This window comes from Thermobia domestica, chromosome 6 (assembly GCF_964235325.1).
Source record: "Thermobia domestica chromosome 6, izTheDome1.hap1.1, whole genome shotgun sequence".
Lineage (NCBI taxonomy): Eukaryota > Metazoa > Arthropoda > Insecta > Zygentoma > Lepismatidae > Thermobia > Thermobia domestica.
Window position 1 is genome coordinate 286,812,583 of NC_137459.1, and position 16,024 is coordinate 286,828,606.

At 36.2% G+C, this 16,024-nt stretch overlaps 1 protein-coding gene across 3 annotated transcripts in view; it reads right to left on the reverse strand.

Moving 5' to 3' along the window:
* The window catches only part of LOC145688519 (lysine-specific demethylase 5A-like), a 155,794-nt gene that overhangs the window by 80,550 nt on the left and 59,220 nt on the right, over nucleotides 1–16,024 (reverse strand). For all 3 annotated transcript variants that reach the window (XM_081762872.1, XM_081762870.1, XM_081762871.1), the window contains 3 exons: nucleotides 10,884–11,010; nucleotides 7,253–7,404; nucleotides 311–466 (listed from right to left, as the gene is read on the reverse strand). In XM_081762872.1, the coding sequence (XP_081618998.1) occupies nucleotides 311–466; nucleotides 7,253–7,404; nucleotides 10,884–11,010 (435 nt within the window). The remainder of the gene's footprint in view (nucleotides 1–310; nucleotides 467–7,252; nucleotides 7,405–10,883; nucleotides 11,011–16,024) is intronic.

The window sequence follows — 16,024 nt, forward strand, 5'->3', positions numbered from 1 at the left end:
AAATTTGTGTTTTTTCTAGTTAGCAGGCAGCTATGTGAAAGACTTGAAAATAATCCGGTAATTTATGCAACTACTACTTCAACTAGATAAGAAGAAAATTAGAATTCAAAATTTGTTATAATTAATTTCTGAAATCTACATCAGTTGCTTTCTCTTCCTTCTCTTGCCCGTTTCACCAGGCTTTAAGTAGATTTAGGTGATAGACCAAGAGTTTAAAAATGTTTCCAGTAACTGAAATGGAATGATTTTCCTGAGTATTAACCAATCACAGCACGAAATCTGATTAATCTGAAATCAAATGTTAACCTACCTCATCTATGGCTGTCAAGTTATTGGAATTTCTAGTTGGAAAGCCTGACCCGTGGTCCATTGTATGAAGATCTGCACCGTATTCCACTGTCACATCCTCCTCAATTGAAGACACAATACGCCAAAATTCCTTTTCAACCAGCCGTGTCGGTACAAGCTAAAATTGGAACCAAACCAAATACATTAACGTGCCCAAGTTCCATGATAAGTTTTTACAGCAGTCAGAAATACGATAGAAACATACTTCTTTATGAGTACTGACTTCATCTAAAAGTATGAAAACTAACACTACATCGTACACATTCATTTATGTTTCGTTAAAACCATTCACAATACACAAGTACCTTGATAGTAAGTTTGCTATAGTAGTATTTTCCCCCATTAAAACACTACAAAAACTATATTGGAAACATTATTAGGACCCTTAGAAAACCAGCCTTATTAAATTATGGGGTAGAGAGGTGATGGTGGCTACTAGAAGAAAACGTGCTTTTCTTCTACCTTCAATCGAGACGCACATGTAAACTTTAAAAGCTTGAACACTTCTTTGATAAATAAAATTCGATTGTCCCTAGTCTTTAAAATAAGTAAATAAATAAAACTGGTTGCTTTCACGCATGGAAGGAAAAAAAATGCACGTCACTTGTACCAAGGGTTTAAAAAAAGTTAAAAAATACATATAAAGGACGAATATTTTTCACACTCGAGAACAAAGAGCCAAATCAATCAGTCAGCCAACATTGTTTACAGTGAGAATCAAACTATAGTGGTTTATCTGAGTTTGTGCACAGACTAAAGAATTTGGAACCACATGTAGCACAAACAGGATGCTGCTGACTATCCGATTACGGAAAAGCCCTAATGTAATCTCAGCTGGAAGTTAGTAGTATAAGTATTACTGCTTGTATTATGTGTCTACAAGTTAGGGATTTTGATAATTCTAATTTGATAAAAAATAAATAAATAAATAAAAACAAGCCTGGCCGATCAATAAATGCTCGTGAAACTATACGTCCCATCCATTTTCTCTAGTGTGTGAGAAAGTGATTTCAACTCAAGTTTGTGTAAAGAAAGCTTTGTAGTGTTTATCGTAGTCAATGGTTGACTTGCATGCTTTCAGCACACATTTTCGATCTTGTATTACTTATAAATCCGAGGAATGATTTGGATTTCACTGTAGGAAGTAGGTTCCATCCTTCACAACCCGAATGTTCTACACAATCAGACAACAAAATTGTTTACCTAACTGGGGACGCGGTGGCTCAGTGGTAGAGCGTTCAGTTCGATTCCAGCTGGCGCCGTGTGGACTTTGTGGTGGACAAACACCGTGCTCGTGAGTTTTCTCGGGGTTCTCCCGTTTCCTCCCACTTTCTTCATTCCACCATTTCATTCATTTCTCATAATCACCGTCTCCTTTAGCCTAACCGGCATAACCGTGGGACGTAAAATGTAAACATTTCATTTAATTTTTTTACCTAACCCTTTTTAGCACAGATAATATGTAGGAATGGACAAGCAAGGTTAAATGATTTAAATCGGAATTTAAATCAAGTTTTTTTTTTCCTTTTGATTTAGATCAAATTTATTTTGCTTAAAACATATAAAATGTAGTATTTCTGGCTATTTTAGGACACCAGTCGAAAGTAAGTCTGAAACTGGCATCCTAACCGGCATGATGGTAGGATTCTTAGTAAGTTTAAACAAAGTATATCGCTTGATAGGTTACAGTTAATGCACCAAGAATTTTGACAATGTATTAATTTAATCATTTCATACTGCAGAGAGACTTGGAGGAGAAAGCTTGAATCCATTTAACATTCAATACTCATAATTTTTAGTTCAGAATTGTACATATCGTAGTAATACACATCACAAACTTTTTAACTGGAACGTTTCTAAAGGACGCTTACAATGCTTGTGAGGTGATTCCTCACACGAAAAGAAGCCAAAAGTTTATGTGCAAGTTTTACGACTGAACGTAACGCCTCACTGGGACGAATACTATCACAGATAGAGAGGTGGTTCCAAAGTAATCATAAAGGAGTCGTATGTATTCCGTCCGGAAGTCACTATGAAAAGTTCATTGCACGCATGCGCAATGGAATCTTCAAAGGAAATGGGGATTTCCAGCAAGAACAAGAGTATGGAAAGGGTATCGAACGCAGCATTAAGGACCGTGACACGCAGAAATGAGTGAATTACACATCGGGGCAGCACAATGAAAACATGATCATGGAACACAAAATCCGAAACGTTGAGCACGGTTGCATACCTTCGATACACGCGAGGAATGAACGAAACATGTCGTGTGGCATACGAGAAACAACATACGTTGTATACATGACTCTACTAGTAGGAAGGAAAGACAATCACAAAAACAGATTGTTCTCTCCGGCACTTGTCCCAGTCGTGTTTCAAGTGCTGTGATAAGATAAGCAGTTCGCTGCAGGTTGTCATACGCATTGACGAGTACTTGTATGTTGTACTGAAAGCAGAAAACGTGGTGTATTGGGGAAGTCAAGTATCGCATTAATGGGTCAGTGGTGTTCTTAGGGTAATACGGCCATTTTGTGCAGTGTGCAAGTGTGAAAGGAGATAATTTGCAGTTCCAGCTCCCAGTTTAATACAGATGGAACCTAGCACCTACCAAACATGCACCCATCACCTAGCACACATGCATCTTATTTATGGGGAGGCACGTGGCACTAGCCGTGAAGCCAGGCGTCTGTATGCACAACGCTTTCCAAATAGACGGTTACCGTCTCACATCTTCTTTCAGATAGTGGACAGTCGACTTCGTGAAACAGGGTCAGTGTTACCACCTCGGGAAGAAGTTGGAAGACCCGAAGTGTACGCACACATCAGTTTGCAGATGTGTCAACAGCTCGCTGAAAATCCTGATAAGTACGCGCGTTTTGCTCGGGTACGAAACCTGTCTCATGTGAATGTGTGGCGAGTGTTGGCAGAAGGAATGCGCCATTTTAAAATGCAGAGAATAGAAGAACTCTTACCTCGTGACTTTGGCTCTCGTTTGGTGTTTTGCCAATGCTTTTTCATCAGATGGACACGAACTCTAATTCTGAAGCAAAGGTATTGTGGACAGATGAAGCCATTTTCACTAGAAAGATGTCTTCAATAGTAGAAACAGCCATGTCTGAGACTTTCACAACCTACATGCACTTTTGTGGCCCATCACCAGCACAGGTTTTCAGTGAATGTGTGGTACAGGATAGTGCATGATCATTTAATTCGACCTTCATTCTCCCTGTTCACCTGACTGATCGCAGGTATCATGCATTTCTTCATGAGATTTTGCCTGAACTGTTAGAGACCATACCTTTGGCACTGCGGCAAGAAATGTGGTACTAACACGATGGGGCACCAGTTCATTTCGATCGTAATATACATTTCATTCAGGACGTGTTTCGAAATAGGTTCATTGTTAGGGATGAGCCTGTGTCTAGGCCACCGAGGTCACCTGATCTCAACCATCTAGATTTTTTTTTCTTCTAGGAAGAAATGCAAAACATCGTATACGAAACAACTGTCGCATCAGTTGAGAATCTCGTTGTTCGCATCAATGTCGCAGATATACCTGGATTGTATGCTCATATTCGACTATCCTTGGTTCGTTGCTGTCCGCTCTGCGTAGAATGTTCGGACCCAAGAGGGACGGGAATGGGGAATGGCGGAACCTTCATAAGAAGGAACTGTACAATTTATACAGTTCACCAAACATTGTTAGGGTCATGAAGTGTAGAAGGCTCAGGTGGGCAGATCATGTAGACAGAATGGAAAAAAAGTAGGAACACTGTCAAAGTTTTAACTGGAAATTCAATCGGAAACGACCACTAGGAAGACCTAGGCGCAGATGAGGGGACAATATTAAAATGGATCTCGCAGAAATAGGAATACAAAGTAGAAACTGGATCCAGTTGGCTAAGGACAGAAATCAATGGAGAGCTTTTGTGAGCGCGGCATTGGATCTACGGGTTCCATAGGCCATAGTGTTAGCTAGATGTTGATAAAATACAGCAAATTATTTTCGGAAGTAAGAACACTGTAAATAGTGATACAAGCCAGATTTTGGCACACTGAAATTAGAGCATGTGAAAAACTTTTGTCTATTAAAGATGCACAAAGATATGCACGAAACTTAAGATAGTCATAGTTAAATGAAGAACTAACATAATTTACTACAAATCCTTCCCACCAACGTAGCGGCTAGCACATATACATTTGGCGCATCGGGTCCCGCTTTCGATTCCCAGTAGGAAAAGCCTTGAAAAATTTGAACGCAATATGGTGGTTTTAATTCCACTTTAAATGTAGGTCCACGTATCATATCAGCTCGGTGCTAGACGCTAAACTCCAATCCAAACAACCATAATATACTCTACGTTCGTATCAGCCGCTGAGAGTTAAGCCTACAATTCTTTTCTTGAAAGAAAGGAATAATAATTCTGAAACTGAAGAAATCACGCTGCTATTTTTACTTATGTCATGTTAAGTATTTTTTTATTGAATTAAAAAAATATTGTATTCCAGCAGTGCCTTGTATAGCTATCTAGAACTGATATTTAACTTAAGATAATGAGCAATGTATGAACCCCCTTCATTATAAAATGGTATATTGTTTAGTCGCTCGCCTGCCGATATCACGAAATAAACCCATGTTTTCTTCTACTATTAAGCTTAATGTTATTCGTCTACATTGTTAAGTTTCGTTCTGTGAACTGTACAGTGCAGGGTATAAAATGTTCCAGTGTGATGAAGAATAAAAAATGAAATAAAAATTAAAGAAATATCAAGTTTAACGTAACACGATTATGTCCTTTAGGTTAAAGAAGACGGATGAAAGTGAATAATTGTGAAATAAGAGGTGGAATGGGGATATGGGAGAACTCTGAGAAAACCCATGGACATGATGCTGTCCACCATTAACTCTCAGGCGGGTCCTATAAACGCAGAGTAGGCGTTGAGTCAATAGTGACCACTATAATAATATAAAAAATTTGTTTCTTACATCAAATCTCCTGAAATTAATAGGTGTAAAGTCGCTTTCATGATTGACTGATATTCTATACGGAAGACAAGATAAAGTTACTGACCGATTCCATTTCAAAACGTCCAGGAAACCACAATTGGTCCCTATCATAGTCTCAGATTTCATTTAATTTTTTTATATGGGATCTACATGCAATATTATTAGACCAATATTTTTTTTTATTTTTTCTGAATTTTTTTCTTTTCTTCGATATACCTTCCAAAATGGCTGCTCTCCTCTCGGATTCCTCCAAAAACTGAAGAACATGTCAAATTAAGTTTTATTGTAGAGAAACGAGTGTACTTAGTAATATAATCGCAATAGCAGGAAGAGTATAAAATTGTATGTTTCGGTGGAGGGCCAAAATTCGTCTATTGATCCAATATGAATAGCGCAATTCACTCGCAATGTTGCCAACTTTGGTGAATTTTTTGCTAACTTCAAACATTTTTTTTTTCTGTCCTCACAAGCAATATCAACCATCTGCTTCTAGCATCAATATCTACTCTCTCTTGAAAATCTAAAGGACTTACGTTTCTGATTATTACTTCCCGCGTTATAGCATGATGAAAAGCTGAAAATTTCATTAAGACGCCATGTTTGGACGCCATTTTCTCAAAAACCTCACCCTTTAAAAATCTGATATTTTTACATGTATTGGAGAAGTACCTAAGTATTTAATATCCGTTAACAGTTCGTGCGGCTGCAGCCCCTAACATTTGCAATTAATTATTGAAATTTCAATTTTTGTACTTGGAATATAAATATTTCCTATGGGCATTTAGGTCCTATACACAAGGCGATTTCAAAGGGAGTATGAAAATTTTGACAGATGAATCCTGACATCAAATGCAGTAGAAAAATTCCAATAAACATGAGTCGAATTCCGCTTCGTTTTCCAGTTACCGGGTTTCCAACTCGGGACCCAAAATCGGCTCTCGACAATGGAAAAGAAAATATAAATTTCGCGTTAAATCAGAACTGTGTGTTAGTTATGATGAAGTTCAGAAAGTTGACTTGTATCAATATGATAATTTTTACGTGTGTTGCAATTCGGTTAGCAGTGGTGCCAACTTGGTAGAACTTTTGTTTCCAAATGACACCGTGGTTTTTATTTGATAATTGGTATTCATTAATGATTGTAAACATCACGTGAAGCACAATTTTCCCTACATTAGCACATTACCACTTCGAAAGAGTTTTGTTCTCCAATAATTCCTCTCACATTTTATCACACACAGTAAACAAAATTTACACTATGCAAGTTGTTTCAGTTTTTATAGTTTTCTTACATCTCATTCTGTACATTTTACTTTAAATAATTACAATACTTAACATGTACAAACTGTACTAAGTATTTTTTCTACAGATTAGAGAGAAAGGTTTAAAAGCTGACCATATTCAACACTACATAATCAAAACTTAGCTCCATCTAGTTATATTATAGTCTTTACTCAATACTGACAACGTAGGACTTACATCAAGTGCACTCACAGGAATCTATTGAACAAAGGTCTACTACCTAGTTTAGGAACATACTTACGCAATTGGACACCTCTATCATGATCCCACTCCACTGAATCATCAATATGACATGTTCACAAATTCATTAATTTCAGTCTTAATTATACTTTCTTTAAGAACTCATATATTCCTAGAATCTTACGTCATACTAAACAGTAAATAAGATATACATTTGCAGCTTATGGATAAAAAGTGTAAAAGTTTTTTTTTTCTTTTTCAGAAGGGGATTGATATATATATATATGACTACAGTTTATCTGCCTTCCTTACATCTCCCTAAATAGGTAACAGTATTACATTATTCTCGAAATGATTATACATTGGGCCTATTTTACATAGGTACAAATTGTTGAATAACAACTAATCACTTACATGGACAGGCATGTTGAAGTAATCTGATTTAAACTGATCTGCCATTTCTCCGAATTGGTGTAATGTGTATTCCTTCTTGGCTTGCTCAAAACCAAATGCCTCCATAGGTCTATCAACTTCTTGTGCAACACATTTTGGACAACGCCAATCACCTACATAAGCATATCAGATGATTCAGAAATTTAGAATAATACTGCATAATTAAGAATACCATAAAAACTGAGAAAATAAATACAGAACAAATGAATACATATACTACTTCTATAATTGTCTAGTTCCTCGACATGTAAGTCAAATTACGCATTAAGCTGTGGGTTCACGTTTTGGTGATAAATGGGCTAAAACTCAGGGTTGGCAAAAACCAGGTTTTTTATTGAAAAACAAAAAAAAAACGTTTTTTTTTTGTTTAAACCCGTTTTTTTTTTTTTTTTTTTTTTTTGTTTAAACCAGGTTTTTTTGGTTTAAATAATTTACTCTACGTATTTATATTAAATATGGACAGAAATTAGTTTGTTTCCCCTTGGTGTTATTATGCAACAACAAGATTATGCTGGAAGGGGTCACATAAGCTTAAAGCGGAATCCAAACCGCTTCTCGGCTTACATCCGAGAGAAATTGTCCATTTGGACACGAAACAGGGACTAATTGGTCACAAATGCGACTGCCGACTCACTCACGAAGGACTTCTGTTAAAAATACGTTGTACTGATCTTTACATAGGCCTACTTGTTAATATAATTGTCAAGAGTTATTTCAAAAGGACAAAAAGACAAACAGTTACACAAGTAAAAACATTATACAGAATAAATCGGGAAACTTCCGCCTTAGCCATTGGGAAAATCCTGTTATTACTTTAAATGTATTTGTATGTAAAATTTTAAGGTCAACGTATCATAATCACTACGCTAAAACAGGTATTAAATTACAAATTTGGTATGTATATATCATTCAATAAAATTGAAACCAAGTCAAATCCAAGCTGATGTTGGAAGCTACGTAGGCAGTTGATAAATTTGGCAATTTCTATCAATATATTTAAACAACCTTGGCTTCTTTATAAAAGAACAGACATTCACTCAAGTAGAAATATATAATTTGGTTTCATTTCGTATGTTTAGGCTTAACATCCTTATGAAATACCAAGGTTATCACGGAGAAGACTTTCGCTTAGAGGGACACCTCGAATCGCTACTTGGTTTACAGTTGAAAGATGGGTTGTGATTCGACCGAGAATTAAACAACACGGGACCCCTTGATTAAAAGGTGAAAAGTAGATAAATGTTATGCGGATGGTTTGATATGTGGAAACGTCAGCATGAAGTTCACACGATTTAAAGCTTTTCTTTTTTTGTTTAAACCACCTTGGTTTAAATCAGCCAAAACTGCTAAAACTGATTCGTCAATTTATATATAGAGGGTTCAGTGTCACAGTCGCCTAAGCGCCAAAACAGAAATTTTCAGTTAGGTCCACGAACCGCCCCTAGGTGCCATTCTATATCAAAAGACATATTAACCTTTAGGGAAACATGGCTCATTGAGTGTTGGGAGGGTGGTAAATTCTTGTTATGCTGTCAAAACTTGTGAGTACGCTAAATTTTAGCTTCAATTTTCTCGAACGTATGAACGTGGTACATACACTACTCTGGCACTCAACTCCTTACATGAAGAATTTTGTTGATTTAATTAAAAGATTAGTTATGCGCTAGAAAAAGTGGACTTCTTAACAGAAAATAGAGAAAATATAATCTCTCAAACTACAGTTTGTACGTTTTTTAAGCTCTTTTGCTACACGCTTCATCAGATAGAGAGGGGTAGCGATAGAAAGAAAAAAAATGAAAACCACCAGTGAAAACAAAAGATATTATAAGCAAAACAGGTTTTGGGAGTATACTCTTCCAGTAAGTTTTAATAATACTTCCACTATATTCTGAAGTATACGGAGTGGACAATTTATCTTGATACGCCCTCGAACCTTTAATAAAAAACGCTAAAATTTTGTACTCTCCAAATATCGGCAAGAGGAGATTGAAATGAAATGAAATGAAATGAAATTTTTTACTTTTACGTCCCACGGGTATGCTTGTTAGGCTAAAGGAGACGGTGATGATGAGAGATGAATGAAATGGTGGAATGAAGAAAGTGGAAGGAAACGGGAGAACTCCAAGAAAACCCACGCACACGGTGTTTGTCCACCACAAAGTTCACTTGGCGGGAGCAGGGTTTGAACCGAGGACCCCAAGCACCAGAGGTGAGAGGAGATTGTTTGGCATATTCTGTGATACCATAAGGATAACAATGTTGCCAATTCAACATAAAATTGAATTTTTGAAGTGACACTACGTCAATCTAGTACATATTTCGGCTACCACATTTGTCTCACAGTGTTGCAAATTAAGGATGTTACAGTATCACAAACATTCAAATTCTGGTGGCATCTACAGGAGTAATAACACAAATGAGACGGACAAGGCAATACACATCCAAAATACTTTTAGTATCTAATACTATGATCATGATATGATGGATTTGAAATAGATTGGAAGAATGTTACAGGGGATTCAATATTTGACTTTTTTTTTCAAAAGGATTTACTTCGAAAAGTTGCTTAGATAAGTACCTCATCCAATTGCACAGAAGCTTTTCAATAGATGTGAATATCACAATTCCGTTTACAGCAACCCGATATTTCAAACCGTTCTGGAGGTACGGTGTCGAAATTAGCAACACTCCTTAAAATTATGAGGAGTTTGATGCAATAAGGGCGTAAGTCTGAAACATGTAGTTGGAGAAAAACGATGTTGAAAATTTAAGTAGTTTTTTTTCTTACATAAAACAATGTAATATGCAACATTTTATTCCGATATTGAATTGAAATGTTACCAGGAGGCTAAACAAGCATGGCAAAAGCCACAAATGCGTTTGATGCAAAAAGGGTGTAAACTTACTTACGCCCTTACTACATCAAACTCCTCAATTATACCTACCAAAATATATTGTAATGTTGTAGAAGCAAAGTAAATCAAAGGTTTGCTTTAGAACGTTCCCATTTATAAGTTATTTTAAGCAATATATCAAATTTTGCCTTAAAAAATCTCCTGAATGGTTCGGGATATCAAATTACCGTAAACGTTATTATGATTTCCATGTCTGTTGGAAACCATGTATGTAATTCGATGTAGTACTAATTTTCCTTCTATTAGTTCGTAATACGTCATATGATTACCGACATTATAATACTTTCGAACCCTCCAAAATTTGACTGTTTTTCGATGTTTGTGATATTGTAACATACTTAGATTGCAACACTGGATGACAAGTTTGATATTGTGTTTTCCTCGTAATATGTAATAACCTGACGTAGCGCCATTTGAATAACTTAAATTTTGTTAAGTTGGCAACACTGTTAACCTTGTGGTACTACATAATACATCAAACTATGTCCCCCTAGCCGATATCTCCATGGTACAAAATTTCACAGTTTTTTTTTTTTTTTTTTTTTTTTTTATTAGTTTAAAAGTAACAAGATCGTATCAAGACAAATATTCCACACTGCATATAATCACCTTCTATCATTTTTACTGAGCATGTTAAACTGTACAATCCGAAGTAATTTAAGAAAAAGAAGTTTTACCTTTAGGAACTTCAGCGAGAGGTGGAATTAAACAAAACGTATGGTAACTGTCGTCACAGCCATCGCACAACAACATTGACTCCTCTACGTCTCCACGTGAGCAATTGTGGCAAACGTATTTGGCTAGCTGTAAGGAAAAAGACGACAAGAATTAAAACAAGACGAGCAATTTAACAAATACGGTCATGGGCCGAATATTTTTTTACAGGATCTCCATATAGCCATAGTTCTTAACTTTATGTAGAAGAACAATTTTACTTTCTGACACAAATATACGACGGTATAAGAGAAAACTGGCCACTGACTAGTTTAGTGACCAACCTTTTGTGTTATTTTATTTTTGTTCTATGCGTTCTGGCAGTTAATAGTTGTAAAATATTTAATTTAAATAACTGTATCCTTTGTATCAACAAATACGGTTTTCATTATCAAAGCATTATACCAACTTTTTGGGTCGTTATATTTGTATAAGAATGCAAAAAGTATTTGATATGTTGTCTCCAAGAAAACAGTTATCGCTACATTGGCGGGCAGTTGAACCCCGATCTTACACCTGAATGTATATATATATATATATATGTATAAACCACTCCAAAGTTTCCTAACCTAATAGATCCACGTTGTTGGATTCCTTTTACAAAAAACATAGTTGGTCGAAAGTGATTTGAGGACTTACAAAACCGTTCGTGTCGCTAGTGGCTCAAACGATAGAGCAACCACACAGAAGGTGAAAGATCGGGATTCACCTGCCCATCAATCCAACGACCACTCATATTTTCTTGGATACAACACATAAAATGGTACATGTATTCTTATACAAATTTGATAACTTAAAACTAGAAACTGAACTATATACTTTTATTATCAGTTAAGGATAGAATGTCTTAAACAGTTCGAATTTATAGAAACAGACAGACAGGAACGCGAAGTGTTACTGGGATTGTTTCTTTCTGGTTCCTCAAGCAACAATTAACAAATTAGGATGGATGGATGAATGATGGCTTACACTTCTATTCTAATTTGGTTCTGAAAATGTTAATCCGTTTAAATCCATACATGTTTAGACAGAGTTCGTTCATGGACAAGAACATGAACGAAATAGCTATCAATTCTATTAAGGATTCCACACGGACAGCTGCATGATACGACTCCAAATGAGCAACAGAGACTGATTAGAGAGGAAGTCACCCTTGGTCAATTCCGTTTGTTAGATGACAAAATAAAAAAAGAAGGAACAATTTAGTGACGACGGGCAATACGACTCAAGGTCTCCAAAAATTGTTAGGTCACATTTTCGTTGAGTTTTCACGTTCAGCATTTTCTGTAACAATTGAACTTACGATAGTCTTTTCTTCTATCTTTCTTTCTTCAGCAATTACTACCTCTAATATAAAAGAATTTCCAGAAGTACTTCAGTATATTAACTGTTTAAAAGTAAATGTACCAGATTTCAGACAATTGTCACTGATAATTTTATTCTTGCTTTTCAGGGAGACAATGAGGTTCGTTTGTGAGGATATCAAAAACTGAAGTGCTTGCGGTGACAGAATGTATACAGAAAAAAGGCCTATCACTGAATGGGATTTACTATGACATGGTGAACATTTTGAGTGATAATATAATGACCCCTTTCTATTAAATGGTTAAGAATTAGTTCAGTGATTTCTGTTGCAACAAGCAAAGCTGCTAACAGACACATAGTGCAAGTCAGCTAACAATAATGTATATGCAGGAAAACAACACCGCCGTTCATGATTTGGCACCAGCTAACAGACACTTAACTGCACGCATATTTAGTAGAGCCTAAACGTATCTACAGCCTCAGTAAGGACAACTTTGCATGAATACTTTAATGATAAGGACAGTATCTGTCAGATGATTACCCCAAAACGTTTGACTGGGGGAGGGAGTATGGTGGTCTAGTGTTTGAGCGGTCGCCTCTGATGCGAAGAATTCATGGTCTGATTCCAGGTCATGTGAGTCTGTAGTGAACACAACGTGTTCATGGGTTTTGTCGAGCTTCTCCCGTTTTCTCCTACATCTCATTCCATCATTTTTTTTTCATTATCATTCCCTTTCATTTATCATCCGTCTCCTTTTACCCTGAATGCATAAAATGAATCGTAAAGTTAAAAACTTCATTCCATGTAGTTACCTCTTAATTGAAAGTGACAAAATACTTGTGCACCATAGACCAGTTCAAACATGTTTAAATAAAATCTGAGGGAGTTTGCTGCCATGTGGGAAATAGAAGATGGTACCTGACTGCATCGTTATGATTCTGAATCTAAACAACAAAGAGCGCAGTGACGGGCCCCTCAACTCGCTAAATTCAAAGCACAAGTATCCAATGGTAATCTTATGATCACTGATTCTTGAAAAGTACGGAAGTTCTAACTGGTTAACTTGAACAAGGTTAGATGGAGACCGTATACGCATCTCGAAAATTACGGGATGCAATCAAGTAGGAAAGAAATGTTGGAGAGAAAATTTCCTCTTGTACCATCGCATAATGAATGCAACACCTCAGAACGAAGGCATTGCATAATGAATGAAACACCTTGCAGGTTTTTAATTATTTGAGTATTCCATCCCCTACACAACAAATAATTTGTTTCTCAGTTTCAGTATTTCCGAATGATGCAGTCCGCAAATCTCTAGAGCATGAGTAGAAAACGTGCATTTCAGAGATGGATGACTATGACTGCGGGTAAAATTAATAGTTTTGTGTCAGAAAAAAAAAATGTTGAATAATCTCGTATGAAGCCATTCTTACGAACAAGCTTCATTTAAATTCGAACGCGTTCACTGCATAATCATCTGTAGAAATTTATCTTTTTTCATTCAAAATAATATATACATTCTCTGATATTTAGCCCCTAACTTTTAGTCTGTTACTTCCAGTTGATGGCTATAAATAGTGGAGAATATTAAAATTAAGTATCTATTATTCACTAGCATAGATCTAAATTAACTTATGTTTACATACTTCCTTTCCTAACCAAAGAAATACTTCGCTAATTAAGAAATCCTACTCATCATCTGAAGTATTGAATTACAAGTTTCACTTAATACATTAGTTAATTAAGTGTAATTTGGAGAGCTACAGAAAAAAAATTGTCTCCCTTACTTTAAGCAGAAAACATATGCACACAAGGAAAAGTATTACATTTCCTATAGATGAAGACAGGGTAATAGTTTCAACAACTCTTAAACCTATTTTTAAAACTGTCCAATTTTTCTGATCAAAACAGTCTTCAAGATTTTTTTTTTGTTTTTTTTTTTAAAAAAAAGAAAAAAAAAGGAAAAACATACCAAATTTTACTCTGAATCATACAGAAAATACAGAAATACCAACTGAAAGGAACGTGTGATATTTGATTTGAAAAATACTGCAAAACAATCACTAATCTTAATAATAATAATAATAATAATTGTGTGAATGTATGTGTAGCTTTTTGCATAGAAAGGAGTCACCTAGAACCACCAAATTTTGTAAATAAATATATCTGCAGCAGATCTAATCGCGTACGAAGCAATTCAATTTATGCCCCACGATTATGTCTGTTATACTAAGGGAAGCGGATGATTGAGACGAATGATGGAAGAATTGGTGGAATGATACTTTGGGAGGAAACGAGAGTACCTTGAGAAAAATCACGGACACGATGTTGTCCACAACGAACTTGGTCGGAGATCGAACCAGGGATCCACACACCAGAGGTTAAGCGCTTTATCACGAAGCCACCGTACCCCCCACGTACGAAGCAGTTTTGTGTATTTTCGGCTCGGGGGGTAATAGGGAGTTCAAATTTTGTGCACGCTTCCATATATGCAACCAATAGTACATATTAGTTATGCAGATTTACATAACAGCAGAAGATAAATGCCCGGGGAATAAAATAAGGGCATTTAACTTTTCTCTCTCGTTATCCAGGTTCCGAGAACTTGTGTTTGCTATCACTACTGGTTGGTTCGACTGTAGTTTCACGCCCCTTTCAATGCTGAGGCTATAAAGAGATAGGTCTACACCTTAACGTGGGTTCCGAACCACATAAACTCCCACCGCGGAATCGAACACAGGTCTCCCGCACCGAAAGCAAATGCACTAACCACGAGGGAGCTCTCGCACCCTATTCAGGGAGAAATTAAATGACGTATTCAGCCCAAGTTTCCAGTACTATGACGGAATGCGATAAACAAGTGAATGGCGAAACAAGTGGTCGTCTTGTCTTGTCTGAATGTTGAACAGGTCCAGGATAACAGTTTCTTTCTACTCTGGACGAGCAAGGAATCCAGAAAAATTGAGTTTAAGGAACTGGAGTGGAGGAATAAATTAAAACTTAGGATTAGGGATAGAATATAAACATAAATATGACTTCATTACTTAAATATTAACTTATGTTAAATAGTATTCCTTCGATATAAGACACATAGACTTCTCACATTGAGAAATGGAAGTGTATTTTTACATCCCACGAATTATGCTAAATGAGAAGATGGATGATAATTATACCCTGTATGCTAAGTAAGACGGATGAAATAGTGAATGACTAAGACAGAATTGGTGGAATGAAGAAATGAAACGAAATGAAATATTTAATGACCACTCCAAGGTTACATCAATTAGGCTTAAGATGATGATTAATGAAAATTAATTATTATAAAAGAATTTGTCGAAAGAAAACGTGGGAAGACACGGGGAACCCCGAGAAAGTACACGGGCAAGGTGCTGTTCATTAGAAACCTACACGGCTCTAGAATCAAACTAGAGACCTTTCGCAGTAGAGGTGAACGCTCTATCATTGCGCCACCACGCCGTAAGTTCTCCTTCAAATAATAGTGTTATCTTTTTAACCCAAAATTACGGCAAAACTGAAGTGGCACGTGAAGCTGACTTTAGAACTAACTTTTAATTCAAAACTGGATGCTGAACCACAAAAACTCAATAAATCCACGTTTGAAGTTACTAATTTCCAGGAAAGTAAAAACTTTAAAATTAAATTTTTGGCAACAATAGGCCGGTAATTACATTGTCTGTTTTTACAATTTTAAAACGTATGTGTTTTACTTTAAACAACCATAAGCTTAAAGTTGTAGGAAGTGTTGTAACACGAAAACATATATGTTCTTACACGTGT